The sequence below is a fragment of the Mobula birostris genome, chromosome 27 (genome assembly GCF_030028105.1).
Source record: "Mobula birostris isolate sMobBir1 chromosome 27, sMobBir1.hap1, whole genome shotgun sequence".
Lineage (NCBI taxonomy): Eukaryota > Metazoa > Chordata > Chondrichthyes > Myliobatiformes > Myliobatidae > Mobula > Mobula birostris.
The window spans coordinates 760,928-773,710 of record NC_092396.1 but is presented as its reverse complement, the minus strand read 5'-3'; the positions used below and the strand labels follow the sequence as shown (position 1 = coordinate 773,710).

General features: G+C 43.9%; 1 protein-coding gene across 2 annotated transcripts in view; it reads right to left on the bottom strand.

Annotated features, from left to right (window-relative positions):
• Positions 1-4,561: 4,561 nt before the first annotated feature.
• The window catches only part of LOC140188527 (transmembrane protein 52-like), a 64,998-nt gene continuing 56,776 nt past the window's right edge, over positions 4,562-12,783 (bottom strand). Inside the window, exons 5-7 of one of the 2 annotated variants that reach the window (XM_072244893.1) lie at positions 12,049-12,084; positions 11,216-11,370; positions 4,562-6,109 (exon numbers count right to left, since the gene is read on the bottom strand). In XM_072244893.1, coding sequence (XP_072100994.1) covers positions 5,838-6,109; positions 11,216-11,370; positions 12,049-12,084 — 463 coding nt within the window. In that variant the 3' untranslated portion in view covers positions 4,562-5,837. The remainder of the gene's footprint in view (positions 6,110-11,215; positions 11,371-12,048; positions 12,085-12,783) is intronic. The other variant, XM_072244891.1, reaches the window with a different exon arrangement.

Here is a 12,783-nt window from a genome sequence, read left to right as displayed (position 1 = left end):
AAGAGAGTTTGATGGCTCTGGGCCTGTATTCACTAGAATTCTGAAGAATGAGGGGTGACCTCATTGGAACCTATCGAATGGTGAAAGGCCTTGAAAGTGTGGATGTGGAGTGGATGTTTCTTATGGTGGGAAGACCAGAGGACATGGCCTCAGAGGGGGGCGTCCTTTTAGAACTTAGATGAGAAATGAGAAATGAGAAATTTCTTCAGCCAGAGAGTGGTGGATCTGTGGAATTTGTTGCCACAGGAGCTGTGGAGGCCAAGTCTGAATGTATATTTAAGGCAGAGATTTATAGATTCATGATTGGTCAGGGAATGAAGGGATACAGGGAGAAGGCAGAAGATTGGGGTTGAAAGGAAAATTGGATCAGCAATGATGAAATAGCAGAGCAGACTTGATGGGCCAAATGGCCTAATTCTGCTGCTATACCTTATGGAGTTATGGTCTTATGCTGTAATGGTGTCACACAAGTTAACACAAGATATGGTATAACACTGTTTAACACAGGTTAACAGAAGTCACAGTGTAACACAGTATAATACACTTTAACACATAAGGAAACTCAGTGTAACACAGTTCATCACAACTTGCAGCGTAACACGCTGTAACACAATGTAACAAACATCTATAAGCCACAAAATAAAAATGAGAGACCGAGAATGACAATGTTGGGTGGTGCCTAAGGTTCCTCTTGAATGCACTGGTCATGAAGAGCTGATTGCAGTAACCCCTTCCTATGGCTGGCACTTAACAGCCCCGAGAGAACTGAAAATTCAAAGTCCAAGGGTGGCTCGAGAGACTTGGGGACCCCGAGAAGCAGAGAGATCTGGGGATCTCAAGAGAGAGAGAGAGACCTGGTGAACTCAATGAAGACCTGGGAATCTCGAGGCAGACCTTGGAACCTCAGGAGAAACCTGGGGACCTTGAGAGACATAGGAGCTCAAGAGAAAACAGGAGTCCTCAAGACGTGAAGAACATTGAAAAGACCTTGGAAACATTGAGAAAAAAACTTGGCAACTTTGAAAAACCCTGCAAACCTTAAAGTCCTTGGGATACCTGGAAAGGTATGGGAGACTTGGAGGGCAAAGGGAGTTCTGGAGGGCCATGGGAGTCCTGGAGGCTCATTGGAGTCCTGGATGGCCATAGGAGTCCTGGAGGGCCATGGGAGACTCGGAGGGCATGGGAGACTTGGAGGGCCATGGGAGTCCTGGATGGCCATTGGAGCCCTGGATGGCCATAGGAGTCCTGGAGGGCCATAGGAGACCTGGAGGGCCATGGGAAACTTTGAGAACCTTCATTACCCTGAGAACTTTGACGACCTTTGAGAAACTTGACAATTGCAATGTCTAATCTAGGGTACTTAGACGTCGAAAAAGCCTTGAGACCTGGAAACTTGAGTCCTCAAAAACATGAATGTGGAAGCCTAAGGAAGGTCCTTGCTCACGTTGTTTCACTTTTCACTGTTTTTTCCAGAGGCAGTTAGGATACAGAAAGCTGTACTCTCAATTTTACAGACTGAGATAACAGAACCGGCTCTTCTTATCACTGAGTGAGCTGGCTCTCTGTAGATCTATTTGATTTGTTACATGAAAGTTCAGTTCTTGCACTCTGTACCTTGACTTTCATCAAGTGGTTCAACTTAAGGTAGCTTACTCTTGGGCAGCAGAGTGGAGATACATTTCTACTGAAAGGGGGTGTAAGGCATTCCTTCCCTCTGCAGGCCTGAGGGTCAGGCTTGGGAAAGATGCAGCATCAGTATGGCCCCCTGATCAGGGTCACATGAAGCCAGGCGAGCAGGTGGTGGATGGTTGTGACTCAGAATAGAGACCAGAGAATCTCAGAACGTAGACTAAAGAAACTCGGAATGTGGACTAGAGAAAAGATGGCATTCTCACTTAAAGCCATCTGATGCCAAAACGCCACTGTTCAAGCCCTGCTGGATCCATTACTTGGCAGAGTCCTTCTGTCATGATGTGTACTGGCAATGTCGGAACCCAAGTGTGGAGGAAAGATAGATTCTGATGAGGAGAGGTGATGAGAGTTTACTCGTAATAATTCCAAAAGACCATTAGTGGCTCAGCTGAATTGTACCTCAAAACTAGGACCCTGCAATTAACACTAATCGGGCATCCACTTAAATAATACAAGTAATACAGAATCCCTGAGCCTAACAAAATAAACTTACCAAGCTTAAACAGAAGGCACCAGAAGACCACACTACAAAGAGCGAGTCACATGAAAAAACACCAGGAACTATAAATGATCAGCCACTCTTACTAAACAACAATTAACCAATTCTAAACACCTCAAAGCCTACACGGTCCCAAAGAGCTCAGTACACTCCGACATCCTACACAGTTGGGAAAGCTCAGCAATGCCTCTACTTTCTGCGGAGGTTGAAGAGAGCTGGACTATGCACATCCATACTCACATCATTCTGCGAGTGCACAGCAGAGGGCGTCTTAACAAGCTGCAGTACTGCTTAATACAGAAACTGCACTGCAGTGGACCGCAAGTCTCTACAATGGGTAGTTAAAACTACCCAATGTATCACAGGCACCAGCCTACCCACTATCTAGGACATATATACAGAAAGGTGCTGGAAAAGGGCCAGTAGTGTCATGAAGGATCGTACACACCCTACTCATGGACTGTTTGTCCCCGTTCCAACAGCGAAGAGGCTACACAGCATCCACACCAGACCACCAGATTCAAACACAACCACTTTCCCCAAGCAGTAAGTCTGATCAACACCTCCACCCACTAACCCACCTCAAACCACCACTACTTTATCATTCCCTGTCAGTAACATTATGTAAGCACTTCTGTGCCTAACGTCACTTTATGGACGTACAATCAATCTGTATATGAGCTATCTTATGTATTTATATTTATTATGTTTTTATTATATTTCCTATCTTATTGTGTGTTTTTATTGCTACATCAGATCCAGAGTAACAGTTATTCAGTTCTTCTTGTGTGCTGGAAATTACATTTAATAAGCTTGAATCAGCTTATTGCCCTACAGACGTCTTTCGTAGGCTGGTTGTGGGACTGAAAGAGCAGGAACATTGAAAGGCATTGCTATAGGCCAAAGGCCAAATGTCCAGGAACCCACCTTACAAAATGCACGGATACAGTAAACTTTACAGCTAAAAACAAGCCCCATCCCAGAGCCTCAGTGAATTAATGTGAACCCTATGGATTAATATAAGCAACCCCGCTTCTCTGTGCATCTGTGGATGGGGGTAACAACAATATGAACACAGCTGTGATCCCCACCAACTCTCTCAACCTCAAACTCTTCCGACAAATGAGGGGCAGGAGCCAGTAGGCTCCACAAAATGCTCTCCTTATAACTCAGGTTCTCCAGTCCCAGCAACATCCTTGTAAATTTTCTCTGCACTCTTTCAACCTTATTTATATCTCTCGTATAGGTTGGTGACCAAAACTGCACACAATACTCCAAATTAGGCCTCATCGATGTCTTATACAACTTCAACACAACATCTCATCTGTGTACTCAGTACATTGATTGATGAAGGCCAATGTGCCAAAAGCTTTCTTTATAACCCTATCTACCTGTGATGCCAATTTCAATGAATTTTAGACCTGTATTCTCAAATCCCTTTGTTCTACCACACTTCTCAATGCCCTACTGTTCCCTGTGTAAGACCTACTCTGGTTGGTCCTGTGGAAGTACAACACTTTGTACTTGTCTGCATTAAATTCCATTTTTCCAGCTGGTCCAGATTCCACTGAAAGCTCTGACAGTCTTCCTTGTTGTCCACTACACTCCCATCTTGGTCTTGGTGTCATCCGCAAATTTGCTGATCCAGTTAACCACTGATCATCCAGATAATTGATGTAAATGACAATCGACAAAGGATCCAGCACTAATCCCTGCAACACTCCACTAGTCAGAGAGGCAACCATTTATTACCACTCTCTGGCTTCTTCCACAAAGCCGGTGTCTAATCTAATTTACTACCTCAACTTGAAAGCGGAGCAACAGAACCTTCTTGACCAACTTCTCATGCGGGACCTTGTCAAATGCCTTGCTAAAGTCCATGTAGACAACATCCCCTGCCTTGCCTTCAGCAACTTTCCTGGTAACTTGCTTGAAAAACTGAATGAAATATGTTGTTTTGCCCAGCAGTACATTGCATTGCATGATTTTAAAAAAACTATACATTACAACAAAAAATATAATATACAAATTAAATCAAATAAATGCAAAAAGAAAAAGAAAAAAAAGTGAGGTAGTGTACAAGGGTTCACCGTCCATTCAGAAATCTGATTGCGATGTGGAAGAAGCTGTTCCTAAACATTGAGTGTGTGCCTTCAGGAAGACCTTCATCCTGATTAAGGATTTTGGCCCAGAATGGCAACTGCTTATTCCTCTTCATAGTTGCTGCCTGACCTGCTGAGGTCCTCAACCATTTTGTCTGTGTTGCTCCACCTCTTGTCCATATGTTAACCAAGGCAGACAGGCATTTTAGTTTCCACTAATCCAGACACTACAGACATTTGCTCTTTGAATGTTTATTGCTCATTATGTTAAAAAATAAATGAAAATGGAACAATTTTTTCAAGAACATTATAAAACTTTTACAAAATATAGTTTAACTACTCACATACATTAAGACATTTTCTTTTTTAAACACTTTTTCATTGTGTAAACAAAACCTCTGTTCCACAGTTTCCAGGAGAGTTATGTTGTGTTAAGAGTGTAGGAGAATGAGGGGAGATTTGATAGAGGTATACAAAATTATGAGGGCTATGGATAGGGTAAATGCAAATAGGCTTTTTCTTTTGAGGTTGGGCGAGATGACAACTAGAGTTCAGGGGTTAAGGGTGACAGGTGAAATGTTTAAGATGAACTTCTTCACTCAAAAAACAATTTCAAATTACTTCACTTATCTGTAACTAGCAGCAATCCCTATACAATTGAGTAGTCAGCCTAAAATAAAAGTGCTTTTAAATTTATTTAATGGATTGGTTAGCTTTGCCACAACCAAGACCATAACTGAACAAACCAGCATCATTACCTAGTATGGACAATGTTAACACAAGTTAGAATGGTACTTATTTTGGGTCACACTCCATGTAGGAACAGAAAAGACTGAATAAAAATGATTTGACATTCTTGAAGATTCCCAGCATACAACTGATGTCCAGAGTAGGTCTGGAAGCCAAGCTTTCTTTAATTATAAGAGCACACACAAAACCTATATGGAAAACCATGGTCACCAAAGTCCGCATTGGATATGGTACCTAGGCAGGCAGACAGACGCACAAAATGCTGGAGAACTCAACCAGTCCAGCAGCATCTATGGAAATAAATAAACAGTTGACATTCCAGGCCAAGACCCTTAACCAGGTCCGAAACATTGACTGTTCATAGATGCTGCCTGACCTGAGTCCCTCCAGCATTTTGACTGTGTGTTGCTCTGGATTTCCAGCATCCTGCATGATCTCTTGTGATTTAATCGTAAGAACCCATTTTAGGCTTTGAGAACGTCAGCTGAAAAAGTGCTGGCAGGAACAGAATTCTTCAAAAATCTGGAACCCAAAGTTCACCCAGAATGTGTGCAAAATATCTCTTGCTGATTTTCTCAATTGCAGGATCTTCAGGCTTTTCCTTATCAAGGGTGATGGACAATACTCATATGTCATCACTCAGAAATGGAGATTCAATTCACAGTAATTTGCTGTAAATAGGTCACTTCCTAAAAGCATTTTCACAATTAGCACTCTGGGTGGCTCTTGGCCTCAGCCAAATACCAGTCAAAGAGGTGACAGAGATACTTCAACAACTGTTGGTTCAAGAGTTCTCACTGCTGTGACAATACCGATGAGGTTAGCTCTACAGAACCTGAACTTTCATTTCTCTCTGGGATTGGAGCTCCATTTCCATTGAGATTTTCCAGTCCACTCTTTGCTCTGGGGATCTCAGGAGGTTTTTCCATGTTCAGGGCCATCTCATAGGTTGGGGGGTTGTCAACGGCACACAGGCTATACGGCGGAGGAGGCAACATGTACTGAGCAGTGTCCTGGAATGGGACATGGTTCCGGCCAGCGGATATATACTGTAGCGAACTGTTTTCTGGGAAAGAAAGAATGGACAGTTAGATTTATCTTCAGAGTCAAAAAAGTCGCACCTCTCATGAAGGACCCCCATCACTGAGGACATACCCTCTTCTCATCGCTACCAACAAGGTGATGGTCCAGGTGCACACTCAACATTTTAGGATCACCTTCTTCCTCTCTGTCATCATATTTCTGAATGGATAATGAATCCATGAACACCATCTTACTTCTTTTTGCTCTCTTTTTGCACTACTTAATATACAAATGTTTGTACATTTCGTATTATAACTTTTCTTAATAATATGTATTGCAGTGTTCCATTGCCGCAAAACAACAAATTTTGCGACATATGCCAGTGATATTAAACCTGAATCTGAATAACTGGAATGATCACTGAAATCCATTCCAGAGATTTCTTACAACTGAGGCTTTCCAATCTCTTGTAGCTTTCAGCTAAAAGTGTAAGTGTAAACACTAAGTATACAAATAACAACTTCCTCAGTGTATTACTTCAAGAACCCATTTGCTTGTTGCCGGTTTATCTCCTTTAAGCTGGGCTCTTACTTCTCACCTGCTTATCATCTCCCCCTGTGCCCCCTCCTCTTCCCTTTCTCCCAGGCAATAGTTTCTGAGCTGTCAAACTTTGCTGAGATCTCAATTCATTCAAGTCACTCTTATTTGGGACTTTTACCTCCATTGTGCCTATCTACCGGTAGATGGAATATTGTGTCGGGAACTGTATGATCACATACTTCGGCAGAAGAATAAGGGTCTAGATTACTTTCTAAACAGGAAGAAAATTCAGAAATCAGAGATGCAAAGGGAGTCCTCGTGCAGAATTCCTTAAAGGTTAACTTGTAGGTTGAGTCGGTGGTGAGGAAGGAAAATGCAACATTAGCATTATTTTGATATGACTAGAATATAATGCAAGGATGTAATGCTGATAAAGAAGAAGAGGGAGTTGTATGACATGTATAGGAAGCAGGGAGTAAAAAAGGTGCTTGAGGAGTATAAGAAGTGCAAGAAAATACCTAAGAAAGAAATCAGGAGGGCTAAAAGAAGACATGAGATTGCCTTGGCAGTCAAAGTGAAGGATAATCCAAAGAGCTTTTACAGGTATATTAAGAGCAAAAGGATTGTAAGGGATAAAATTGGTCCTCTTGAAGATCAGAGTGGTCGGCTATGTGCGGAACCAAAGGAAATGGGGGAGATCTTAAACAGGTTTTTTGCGTCTGTATTTACTAAGGAAACTGGCATGAAGTCTATGGAATTAAGGGAAACAAGTAGTGAGATCATGGAAACTGTACAGATCGAAAAGGAGGAGGTCCTTGCTGTCTTGAGGAAAATTAAAGTGGATAAATCCCCGGGACCTGACAGGGTGTTCCCTCGGACGTTGGAGGAGACTAGTGTTGAAATTGCAGGGGCCCTGGCAGAAATATTTAAAATGTCGCTGTCTACGGGTGAGGTGCCGGAGGATTGGAGAGTGGCTCATGTTGTTCCGTTGTTTAAAAAAGGATCGAAAAGTAATCCGGGAAATTATAGGCCAGTAAGTTTAACGTCGGTAGTAGGTAAGTTATTGGAGCGAGTACTAAGAGACAGAATCTACAAGCATTTGGATAGACAGGGACTTATTAGGGAGAGTCAACATGGTTTTGTGCGTGGTAAGTCATGTTTGACCAATCTATTGGAGCTTTTCGAGGAGGTTACCAGGAAAGTGGATGAAGGGAAGGCAGTGGATATTGTCTACATGGACTTCAGTAAGGCCTTTGACAAGGTCCCGCATAGGAAGTTAGTTAGGAAAATTCAGTCGCTAGGTATACATGGAGAGGTGGTAAATTGGATTAGACATTGGCTCAATGGAAGAAACCAAGGAGTGGTAGTAGAGAATTGCTTCTCCGAGTGGAGGTCTGTGACTAGTGGTGTGCCACAGGGATCAGTGTTGGGTCCATTGTTATTTGTCATCTATATCAATGACCTGGATGATAATGTGGTAAATTGGATCAGCAAATTTGCTGATGATACAAAGATTGGAGGTGTAGTAGACAGTGAGGAAGGTTTTCAGAGCCTGCAGAGGGAATTGGACCAGCTGGAAAAATGGGCTGAAAAATGGCAGATGGAGTTTAATACAGACAAGTGTGAGGTATTGCATGTTGGAAGGACAAACCAAGGTAGAACATACAGGGTTAATGGTAAGGCACTGAGGAGTGCAGTGGAACAGAGGGACCTGGGAATACAGATACATAATTCCCTAAAAGTGGCATCACAGGTAGATAGGGTTGTAAAGAGAGCTTTTGGTACATTGGCCTTTATTAATCAAAGTATTGAATATAAGAGCTGGAATGTTATGATGAGGTTGTATAAGGCATTGGTGAGGCCGAATCTGGAGTATTGTGTTCAGTTTTGGTCACCAAATTACAGGAAGGATATAAATAAAGTTGAAAGAGTGCAGAGAAGGTTTACAAGGATGTTGCCGGGACTTGAGAAACTCAGTTACAGAGAAAGGTTGAATAGGTTAGAACTTTATTCCCTGGAGCGTAGAAGAATGAGGGGTGATGAGAGGTATATAAAATTATGCTGGGTATAGATAGAGTGAATGCAAGCAGGTTTTTTCCACTGAGGCAAGGGGAGAAAAAAACCAGAGGACATGGGTTAAGGGTGAGGGGGGAAAAGTTTAAAGGGAACATTAGGGGGGGCTTCTTCACACAGAGAGTGGTGGGAGTATGGAATGAGCTGCCAGACGAGGTGGTAAATGTGGGTTCTTTTTTAACATTTAAGAATAAATTGGGCAGATACATGGACGGGAGGTGTATGGAGGGATATGGTCCGTGTGCAGGTCAGTGGGACTAGGCAAAAAATGGTTTGGCACAGCCAAGAAGGGCCAAAAGGCCTGTTTCTGTGCTGTAGTTTCTATGGTTTCTATATTCTATACCTCTAGAGATGAATGCCAACATTGCATTCGCCTTCTTCACAACTGACTCAACCTGGAGGTTAACCTTTAGGGTATCTTGCACAAGGTATCCCACGTCCCTTTGCATCTCAGATGAGGTAAGAAGCTGGGAGGTGATAGGTGGAAAAGAGTGGAGAAGAAGGAATCTGATAGGAGAGGAGAGTGGGCCATGGGAGAAAGGGAAGAGGAGAAGGCACCAGGGAGAGATGATAAGCAGGTGAGGAGAAGTAAGAGGCCAGAGTGGGGAAATGAAAAAGAGGCAAGGAGAAGGAAAACAATTAATGGAAGCTCTAGAAATGGATGTCCTTGTCATCAGGTTGGTCTATTTAGATGGAATATGAGGTGTTGCCCCTCCAGTCTGAGAGTGACCAACTTCTTACTTCATCCCTCCTCCCCCACCCATCTGGCTTCACCTATCACCTTTTAGTTTGTACTCTTTCCCCTCCCCCCATGTTCTTATTCTGGCATCTTCCCGTTTCCTTTCCAGTCCTGTTGAAAGGTCTCGGCTTGAAACGGCAGCTGTTTGTCCCTATCTGTAGATGCCGCCTTGCATTCATCTTCTTCACAACGAACTCAACCTGCAGGTTAACCTTTAAGGTATCTTGCACAAGGACTTCCAAGTCCCTTTGCATCTCTGCATTTTGAACTCTCTCTCCATCTAAATAATAGGGTGCCCATTTATTTCTTCTACCAAAGTGCATGACCGTACACTTTCCAATTTTGTATTTCATTTGCCACTTCTTTGCCCATTCCCCAAAACTATCTAAGTCTCTCTGCAGGCTCTCTGTTTCCTCAACACTCCCCGCTCCCCCATCTATCTTTGTATCATCGGCAAATTTAGCCACAAATCCATTAACCCCATAGTCCAAAACATTGACATACATCATAAAAAACAGCAGTCCCAACACTGACCCCTGTGGAACTCCACTGGTAACTGGCAGCCAGCCAGTATAGGATCCCTTTATTCCCACTCCTTGTTTTCTGCCGACCAGCCAATGCTCCACCCACGCTAGTAACTTCCCTGTAATTCCACAGGCTCTTATCTTGCTCAGCAGCCTCATGTGCAGCACCTTATCAAAAGCCTTCTGAAAATCCAAGTACACCACGTCTACAGCATCTCCTTTGTCTACCCTGCTTGTAATTTCCTCAAAGAATTGCATCAGGTTTGTCAGGCAGGATTTTCCTTTCAGGAAACCATGCTGGCTTTGTCCCATCTTGCCATGTGCCTTCAGGTACTCCATAATCTCATCCCTAACAATCGATTCCAACAACTTCCCAACCACTGATGTTAGGCTAACAGGTCTATAGGTTTCCTTTTTGCTGCCTCCCAGCCTTTTTAAATAGTGGAGTAACACTTGCAATTTTCTAGTCATCTGGTACAATGCCAGAACCTATTGATTCTTGAAAGATCATCATTAATGCCTCCATAATCTCTCCAGCTACTTCCTTCAGAACCCAAGGGTGCATTCCATTAGTTCCAGGAGATTTATCCACCCTCAGACCATTAAGCTTCCTGAGCACCTTCTCAGTCGTAATTTTCACTGTACAAACTTCACTTCCCTGACACTCTTGAATGTCCGGTATACTGCAGACATCTTCCACTGTGAAGACTGATGCAAAATACGCATTCAGTTCCTCTGCCATCTTTGCATCTCTCATTACAATATCTCCAGGGTCATTTTGTATCGGTCCTATATCTACCCTCGACTCTCTTTTACCCTTTATATACTTAAAAAAGCTTTTAGTATCTTCTTTGATATTAGTCGCTAGTTTCCTCTCATAATTCATCTTTTCCTTCTGCAAGTTTTTAAAAGCTCCCTAATCCTCTATCTTCCCACTTGCTCTGGATGTTATAAATGTTACTACTACCCACTCCTGTTCTGTCCTTATCCCATACATAGGCTGCTGGGCAGTCCGAGGGAGGTTCCAACAAACCACAATGCCACTTATTAGTCAAGGGTAGGACAAAGAGAGATTTGTCCTGTTCTACTTATCTCAGACAATATACAAATAAAAATCAACTTGATCCAGGAAGGGGAAGTACAAAGTAAAGAGAGCTACAGGGAAAGCAAAGGGAGGTGAGCTGATCCTCTGAGCACACGGGAGGCACGACAAGCCAAATGGCCTTGTATTCTATCATTGCATGTTTGCAATGATCAGTGACTTGCTACTTACGTGATATAGTATGGTCATTGTCGATGGCGATCACTGTTACTTCACAAGGTCTATTGGCAAAGGAGGGGTTTCGGGGCTTGGACCTCTTATAGCACTTTATGCAACTGACAGTAGCTCCACACATCAGCAACAGCAAGACCGTCAGCAAAATCACCCTGGCAGAAACATGAGCAAACTAGTTACACATTGCCACAAACAGCACAAAGCTTGTTAACAACTGTAATCCTTGGTAACTGTCTGAACAGGACTAACAACAAGATGTTGAAATTGCACAAGATATTGGTGAGGCCTACTTTAGAGTACTCTGTACAGTTTTAGTCACCTGTCTACAAGAAAGATGTCAATAAGATTGAACAAATACAGAGAAGAGTTACAAGAAGGTTGTCAGGTCTTCAAGACACAAGTTGTAAGGAAAGGCAGAATAGGTTAGGACTTTACTCCTTATAGCATAGAAGATCGAGGGGAGATTTGATGGAAGTATACAAAATCATGAGGTGTATAGATATGGTAAATGAAAGTAGGCTTTTCCCACCGAGGGTGGGGAGTCATGGGTTAAGTGTGAAAGGTGAAATGTTTAAGGAAAATTTCTTCACTCAGAGAACGGTGCGAGTGTGGAACGAGCTGACCGCGGAAGTGGTGGATGTGGGTTCGACTGCAACATTTAAGAGAAATTTGGACAGGTATGTGGATGGGAGGGGTATGGTTCCCATGCAGGCTGATGGAGCTAGGCAGAATTATGGTTGAATAGGCTAGGATTAAATAGGTGGGGCTCTTTGGGTCAGAAGGGGCTGTTCTGCGCTGTCTCCATAAAACAAAAAGGATACTGTACTCACCACACGTACCACAGGTTTGACCAGTGCAGGTGACAGCTGCGGATACAGAGGAAGACCTCGTCAGTCCCATACTTGACCAGTACCGTTATGTTTAATGTGGAAATGCAGGTTTTTAGTTAAGAGCTGGGTGTGCTGGAACTATGTCATGGGTTAGGTGGGGTGGGGTGAGGTGAGGCAGAGGGGTAAAGTCAGTGGAATTGAAAAGAGGCCGCAAACTGAACGGAGAACCATAGGCTACAGGGTGGTGAGGGTGGAAAGGAAGTTGCACAGGAGGGAGGGGGTGTCCCGGGTCGGAATCCCGGTAGGGATAGGGGGCGTCCCGGTAGGGATAGGTAGGGGGTGTCCCGGGTCGGAATCCCGGTAGGGATAGGTAGGGGGTGTCCCAGGTCGGAATCCCGGTAGGTATAGGTAGGGGGCGTCCAGGGTTGGAATCCCGGTAGGGATAGGTAGGGGGCGTCCAGGGTCGGAATCCCGGTGGGGATAGGTACGGGGTGTCCCTGTAGGGATAGGTAGGGGGTGTCCCGGTAGAGATAGGTAGGGGGTGTCCCGGGTGGGAATCCCGGCAGGGATAGGTAGGGGGCGTCCCGGTAGGGATAGGTAGGGGGTGTCCCGGGTGGGAATCCCGGCAGGGGTAGGTAGGGGGCGTCCAGGGTCGGAATCCCGGTGGGGATAGGTACGGGGTGTCCCTGTAGGGATAGGTAGGGGGCGTCCCGGTAGGGATAGGTAGGGGGTGTC